Below are 7939 nucleotides of genomic sequence, written 5' to 3'. Positions count from 1 at the left end.
AGTAGAATGTGGAGTCTCTTGTCCTTTATAGAAGTGAAGCTCAGGATGAGAATGGAAAATCTCTCACTTTTATATACTTGGCGCCCCTAGCATGGATGGGGCCTCATCCTTCAGGGCCCCCCTGGCCACAAAGGTGGTGCAGTCTACTATCTTTGCGTTTGTAGATATGTCTTTGCCACCCTGATTCAATTTTCACAGGGCTGCCCAGTCTGTACAGGTTCAGGGTCTGTATGGTCTTGCAGCCTCTTGGTAGTGGTTGGTTTAGTTTATTTCTGGGATTTGTTTTATTTCTCCATTCTCAAAAAAAAAAGATTACTTTGGATGTGTCCTTCATATGAGATTTTGTTGGGCTGCATTGTTTCATGTTCTGGATGGACAAGGTGTTTGATGAGTTGTTGCAGGACGCAGTTTACCCCGGTCTTTGTTGGTCAATAAGGATTTATGGTGGGGCTGCTGTGTTGTAAGTGGTCCCAGTATGATCCCATCCTCTTATTGCAGGGGATCTGCCCAGCTCAGCCAGGCTTTGTTGGAGGTGCTCCTATGGACTTGGAGGAGAAGCTTGCAGAACTCTAGATGGAATATTCGGATGGGTTTGAGTAGGTGACCCGGGCCCGATACCTCACTTATATAAAGGTGGTTTGGGATGATGACACTGCCAAAGATTACTGTTGGTATTAGGTGGTGCATTTGTCTCCTGATGGCATGGAAGGTTCTACATGCTTTGTTTTTCAGGGGCCTCTATGGCTGGCTTGAAACTTCCTGGTTGCTAAGGCTGAGGTATGTGAGGCTGTTAGATTCATCAGGAGTGCAGATGTTTAAGGAATCGCTCGTGATTTGTTTTGTGTTCTTTTTATTTTGCATACCGCGATTTTTATTTTCTTAGGGTTGATAGGTAGTGTCCATGTGCCATTGTATTTCTCCCAAGACTTCCAGGCTGTCTTGTAGGCCTCTCTCTGTGGCTGTGGGTGACAATAATAGGAGGTCATCTACATATAAGCTGGAACCTCACCTCCATGTAATGTGGCTTCTCTCTCTTTCTTTCCCTCTCTTTCACTCACTACGCTCCCTTCTCTCTATCCCTGTTGCACTCTCCCTCTGTTCTCCCCCTCTCCTCTCTCTCCCTCTCCTCTCTCTCTCTCTCCCCTCTCTCTCTCTCTCCCTCTCCTCTCTCTCTCTCTCCTCGCCTCCTCTTCGTCCATGGTCGCTCATGGGCCCCGCCTCCTTCTTCGTCACCTGGGCCCCGCCTCCTCCCCTGCGGCCAACCACGGGCCCCGCCTCCTCCACAGCCGCTGCTGGATCTCATTGACTCTGTGGAGAGGAACGTGCTGCTGCACAGATTACTGTCAGTGATCTGAACAGCGACGTGTTCCTCTTCACAGTGAAAGCCACCAGCAGAGGATCCCATAGCCACCCAGGCGGCCAGCACGGCATCTGGTCAGGCCCCACTGTGCCCCGGGCCCCATAGCGGCCGCTTGGGTCGCTATGGTGATTGTTACGCCATTGCACGGAGATAATGCACAGCTTGGCACAGCTTAAAGTACTTCAATAAATGAGGTTCACAACGCTAGAGGAGTACTTCAGCATAAGGCATATAGCCAATGAGGACACAATGCTAGAGGACTGCAGGGTTAGGTGCAGAGTACTTGCAGTTTGCTGGTATGTAGCTATTGAAGGGAATCCTCCTGGCAGGCTGTAGTGGTGTTGTGATGTCCTGAGGTAGCTGGTGTCCCAGAGTGCTCCAGAATGCTGGTTCGGGTGGAGGGTTAGCAGGGCGTTCGATCCACAATAGTAAAACGCCTTGCTAACCTTGTAAGTGAGTTTAAATAGCCCGCAGGCGCGGGGAAAAAAAGCAGAGCCATCTCGCCGCTTCCGCGTTCCAGGGTGGAACGCATCGGCCGGCGTCTTAGTGAGGGGGCGTGACTGCGCTGATCCTCTTCCTGGTGCGTTCTACTGTGGAACGCACTCTCGCCGCTGAACGTCCACGGAGCCCCTTACAGATATTTATTTATATATAATCTTTTAGATTGTAAGCCCTCAGGGGCAGGGCCCTCTTTACCATCTTGTCTTGAATTGTATTGTGGTTGTAATGTCTTGCTTTTATTGTAAAGCGCTGTGCTAACTGCTGGCGCTATATAAATCCTGTATAATAATAATAATAATATACAGTGTGTATATATATCAGTTTGCCTGGAGTTCTGCTTTAATCAACGTACGTGAACCGGTGTCTAATATCATCGACTTAAAGCCCAAAAGATCTCACAGAAATAGACATTGTACCAATCCTTTCCATTTTTTATGCTCTTACTCTCACTTTCCTGTTACAACACTTGTGTCTGCTGTGCACATACAAGTCCAATAGGCAGCAGTGTTGGAACCAGTGCACTCAATAATCAGCACTCAGTAATAGACCTGGTCAGACATGCCCCCTCCCAAATTACCATAGTACTATACAGAGACACTGTGAGGCTTCAATTCGGCTTTAAATACTATTTATACAAACATGTAATTCGTTTCAAGTAGCCCTTTAAAGGAGAACTATGGGGTCAGGGCTTTTCCCCATAGTTCTCCTCAGGGTCACAGGAGGACACAAATTAGCGTCCTCCCGTCACCCAAAGCTCAGTATACCGCGAGCTGCAGCTCGTGGTTTACCGAGACGCTGCAGCCGGAACAGATCCCGACAATTCTGTCTGGGTCCACCCAGCTGTGTGAGTGACAGCTGGCTCTGCCTATCTAGAGGCAGAGCCAGCTGTGCCCGCCCCCTCCCCCGTCTGTTCCGCCAGTCAGCGCTGGACGATCGGACGGAGGAGGGGGGAATCCCTGCAGGGAGCTGTGAGTGACAGTCACGGCTCTCTGCACGGATAGATGGAGAGGTGAGCGAACGCCGGTATGTGTTCCCTCACTTCCCGATCTACTGAGCCGACCTGTGACAGTCTCATTGTCACAGGTCAGCTCAGATTATGAGGCTGAGTGAAAATCACTCGCCTTATAGTTCTCCTTTTTAAGTCTCCCTATGAAATGAATGTATATGAATTGGGAATGGTAATAGTAGCTGATAATGTATTCAAATAAAAAGCATTATCAGACTCCATTGCCTTGCCTGGGTGAAATCCCTGCTGTGTATCTTTTTGTTCCAAAAGTAAGTTTCATTTCCTGTGGCTGATCTAATCCCCCGGCTCTCCTCTTCGTATTCCTAGCACGGCGGTGCTGTCTGGTCCCCATAAAGCATTGTGATTGCTCCGGGTTCATATGAGGTTAGAGCTGAGCTAATGGCAGCCGGTGTGTGCAGGTATCTAGGTGTATAGAGAACAGGTGTTGGCCTCCCAGCCATAGCAGCCTATGTACTACGCTGGAAATCTGGGGACCCCGATAAGAGGAAAAGGATTTTCTAATCTTCGTATCAGACCGCAGCTGCCCAGGACTTATTTATTTGGCTCATCAGCATGGAATTTGCTTTTTGGCTTTGCGGCGGGGACGTGGACCCCTTGGCTGATTGTTTAAATGCCAAATCCACCTTTCTGACCATGTTTCATGTTAAACCCATATTCAGGGTCACATTTGCTCTATTTAGTATAAAAGTCAGAATGATTGACATATCGTATGTCTGGGATGGAGAGATTGGCACCTTTCACCTGTACCATCTCCCCCCCTATGGATGTGTGCAGTGGAGCGCGCTTTATGAGCAGATCTGTCATTCATTCTGGTCAGAGGAAACTTAATTTGTTCACAAAGATGATGCCAGGAACTGGATGAGCAGCGTGAGGTGAGATGGAGAATCGTTATGTGGTCTTATTACAGCAATGCGTCTCCTCTTCCCGTCAGTATGAGAGGTATTGGGAATTGTCCGCCATCAATAAAAGCGGACTGAGAGAGTGCAGATGGAAGGCGATGCTCAATATGTTTTTGGAGAAGGGATTGTCAAGGGGCACCTGCAGAGACCAGCAGATGATAGATCGGTGGAACAGGTTCATTTGAACACACTGTCCCTCTTCTTCTGTCCCTTATTCCTCAATAAAGTAGATGCAAACCCTAACTGATTTTTAAAGCTGAATTAAACTCTGCTGCTGCCCAGGTCCATATATAAACCATTCACCTTGCGAATCTCTGTGAACGTTCGTTCTATGTGAATAGAGGCAAAAATGAACACTCTTTAAAGGAGAACTATGGGGTTAAGGCTTTTCCCCATAGTTCTCCTTAGGGTAACGGGAGGACACAAACTAGCGTCCTCCCGTCACCCTAGGCTCAGTATACCATGAGCTGTAGCCCGCGGTATACTGAGACGCCGCAGCTGAAGAGGATCCCGACAATTGTGCCGGGATCCGCCCAGCTGCGTGACTGACAGCTGGCTCTGCCTATATAGAGGCAGAGCCAGCTGTACCCGCCCCCTCCCCGTCCGTTCCGCCAGTCAGCGCTGGTGGATCGGAGTGGGGAGGCGGGAATCCAGCCCCTCCCCTGTCACGGCAGAGAGCCGTGACAGGATGGAGAGGTGAGCGAACACCAGTATGTGTTCGCTCACCTCCCGATCTACTGAGCCGACCTGTGACAGTCTCCTTGTCACAGGTCGGCTAGAACTATGAGGTGAGTGAAAAGCACTCACCTCATACTTCTCCTTTTTAATATATTTTATTGTATTGAAATTAATTTAGTACCGAAATATGGCCACTAGATGGCGCTGAGGCATATAGGAAATATTCTTGTGCTCCTCAGCTCCTTCTATTGGCCATAATGGAGTATTACATTACATGAAAATATATATGAAGAACCTTTTGGTTTTTGCCTTTATTTACATGTAACGCAATGTTCAGAGATTAACATGGTGACTATCTCTGCAAATGTTTTTATAAATAGGCCCATAGGTGTTTGAAACTATTTTGGGGCCTGTGTTGAATAGCTTTTGGCTTGTGTTGATGGCATCGCTGAGATGAATCAGAATTTCACAGGTGCATTTGACCTCACCCTGCTTCAAGCACCTTTTCATTTCATAGGCTTGTATAGGGATGCAAAACCTGAATGTGAACAACAGCCCATCAACACAGGCCCTTTAAAGTACAAAATAACATCATCAATAGTAATGAATGTATGTCAATGACCTAGAAATGAGCGCATTGCCCAGCGATGGAGTTACTTTGCCTTCTCTTGCTATTTTGTTTTCTTTGTTTCCTCATTATAGATGACTTCCCTTCCCCATTATGGAGTAATGAATACTTGTGGGTCTTGGTAAGCTCTACAATATGCAGGGCGAGGTGATTACCAGCGATGGTGGGATTGAAGAGGTCGCCCCAAAAATAAATAAGAGTGCCCCTCACAGTCCTCTAAGGGACACCCTGCGGAGAGCTGCTGTTGCTGTGGCGGGGGAGGCCACTATAGAACGGAAGAAGAAGAAGAAAAAGGAGCCTCGGCCGGAGTCCATCATCGTCTATCGGTCTGACAACGAGAAGGTGGTGGAGGATGAGCTGGCAAATCAGGAAGGAGGAGAGAGGAGTGTGGAGGAAGGCTCCAGGTTTCTGGGGACACCGATGAGTGACGGTCTGTAGCTTTTATTCCCATGTTTATATAGAAAGAGAAATGTATGAGATGGAGATTCAGTTTAAGTCCTGGTGCCGTTGTACTTCTAGATCTAAATTATCAGTACCATTCTCAAAATTCCTGACAGGGTTACTTTAATGTCTCAAAAAATGGATTAAATGTTACACATCCTCACAAAGTACAAATTTAAAGGTTGAAGCAGAGCCCTCGCTATCCACAAATTTATTTTTTCTGCCCCATAGGGGACATAGTGCATGTAGCACTTTGTCCCATTTTGACAAGTGCAGAACTTTTAAGTGAGCTCTGCTTGAGCTCCATAAAAGGAATGCCCACAAATTGGGCTTCATCTAGAGAAGATATCGGCCACTACTAGCAGACATTAAGAATAGACATGTGCGGTTCGTTTTGTTCCGAATGAAAATCCAGACGAATTTTCTGAAATTTGGGCACATCCGAATTTCCAAATCCCAATGCATTTGTCCGAATCCGAATTTCGGATCTCGTCCGAATTTCGTTCAAAAACTAAACTGAATCGGACATGTGACTTTTCTGGGCCAATCAGATGTGTTTTTTGCTTTAATGTATCCGCAGGGGTATGAACACGAATTTTCGTTATGGCAACATGGGAGCCATATACAGTATATACATATAATACTAAAGCTGAGGCTCCTAGAACTGAATGGCACTCAGGATCCGAATTTCTGAATTGCATTTGGGAGCTCCTGAATGACATTTGGGTCTGGAAGCCTCAGCTTTAGCATTGTATGTATATACTGTATATGGCTCCCAGACCCGAATTGCATTCAGGAGCTCCCAAATGCAATTGGGAAATTCGGTTCCAGCATGCCATTCGGGTCTGGGAGCCTCAGCTTTAGTATTAATATCTGTATATGGTTTTCTGTTTTACTCGCAACGAATATTCGTAAACTCATCCAAAACTAACGAAATTTGGATTTTGTCCGAATCCGAAACCACAATTTCGGATCGGAATTCCAAAATAACGAAAATATCCGAACTGAACCGAATTTTTCCGCAGCTTACATGTCTAGTTATGAAGTTGCAATTGATGGAGGTGCCCTCCGCACACCTTTCAGCAGTCCCGGCCAACAATCAAATAAATGGTGCTCGAAGTAACTTCACGGATGGCACCGTGCAAAACACAAGATTGAAGAAAATATTTCTGTGACATCATTGTCCATTAAAAGGACTCATTCATTTTAACTTATGGAGTGCTGGTGACCTATTTTCTTCATAGTTATGAAGTTGTTCTAGTGAGACCAGTACAGCATCTCTTTTTAACCACTTCCGGGCCGGCCGTAGTAAAAAAAACGGCCGGCCCGGAGCTCTCTAGATCTGAGCGGGCGTCTTTAGACGTCCGCTCAGACACGCCCCTCGCGGTATACTGAGCCTAGGGTGACGGGAGGACGCTAGTTTGTGTCCTCCCGTTACCCTAAGGAGAACTATGGGGAAAAGACTTAACCCCATAGTTCTCCTTTTAAATGTCTAGATCCATGCTAACTCTGACATTTTACTAGCGCACGAAGAAAGTAACTTCCTGACCATGTTCTTTTCTCCAATAGGTGGATGGAGTTTGCCTCCTGATAGCCGCTATGTGACCTTGACGGGCACCATCACTCGCGGGAAGAAGAAGGGTCAAATGGTGGACATCCATGTAACTTTAACAGAGAAGGAAATGCAGGAACTTGCAAGATCCAGGGAGCCGTTACAAGATGAGCCAGCGGAGGGGAAAAAGACCTGCTCGGTTGGACTGGACAGAGGTCCGCACATCCTCCTCTGGAGTACCCTCTGCTTGCCCATTGTATTTATTCTCTCCTTTGTCCTTTCCTTTTATTACGGGACCATAACGTGGTACAGCATCTTCCTGGTGTACAATGAAGAAAGGACTTTCTGGCACAAGATCATCATTTGCCCCTTCTTAATGATTTTTTACCCCATCATCATCATGGTGCTATCCTCGTCTCTGGCCATCTACACGTCGGTGACCCAGCTATCCTGGTCATTTGGGGACTGGTGGCGTTCCGTGCGCGACATGGAGAAGGGCTTCTGTGGCTGGCTTTGTAGCAAACTCGGCCTTGAAGACTGTTCCCCGTACAGCACTGTAGAACTGCTGGATTCAGACAATATTTCCGGGAGCCTGTCTGTAAAAGGTTCCACACAAGGGGTGGAGACTTCTGCTGTCTGAGGTGGCTTCCTAAAATTAGATTCATGTTCATAGTCCCTTTTTTTTTTTCTTGGCCATTATGGAATACCGATGTGATAAAGCGATCTGTGCCATATGGAATTACGCTGGTGAATAGTGGGTATGGTTATGAGCTTTGTAGTGAATTTGCCGCTGGTTTCTGCATGCTTGGATTCCATGTTTGTTTGGTCGGTGAGCTCGGCATCATAACTGCAT

The 7939-nt window shown here is 47.0% G+C and overlaps 1 protein-coding gene across 1 annotated transcript; it reads left to right on the top strand.

The window, feature by feature from the left end:
- The first annotated feature begins 5179 nt into the window (after window positions 1-5179).
- On the top strand, window positions 5180-7939 carry TMEM169 (transmembrane protein 169). The gene is made up of 2 exons (XM_018554456.1): window positions 5180-5523; window positions 7104-7939. Exons 1-2 carry the CDS (start codon window positions 5229-5231, stop codon window positions 7724-7726), a joined length of 918 nt encoding a protein of 305 aa, XP_018409958.1. The 5' UTR covers window positions 5180-5228; the 3' UTR covers window positions 7727-7939.

The sequence above is a fragment of the Nanorana parkeri genome, unplaced genomic scaffold (genome assembly GCF_000935625.1).
Source record: "Nanorana parkeri isolate BGI_ZX_2015 unplaced genomic scaffold, ASM93562v1 scaffold159, whole genome shotgun sequence".
Taxonomy (NCBI): Eukaryota; Metazoa; Chordata; class Amphibia; order Anura; family Dicroglossidae; genus Nanorana; species Nanorana parkeri.
This window is presented reverse-complemented; position numbering and strand designations above follow the sequence as displayed.

Bases quoted from the DNA above. Each gene is read 5' to 3' on its own strand.
- TMEM169 (XM_018554456.1), top strand. From the start codon at position 5,229: ATGCAGGGCGAGGTGATTACCAGCGATGGTGGGATTGAAGAGGTCGCC. The intron at 5,524-7,103 runs GTCTGTAGCTTT...TTTCTCCAATAG, and splicing joins GGGGACACCGATGAGTGACG to GTGGATGGAGTTTGCCTCCT.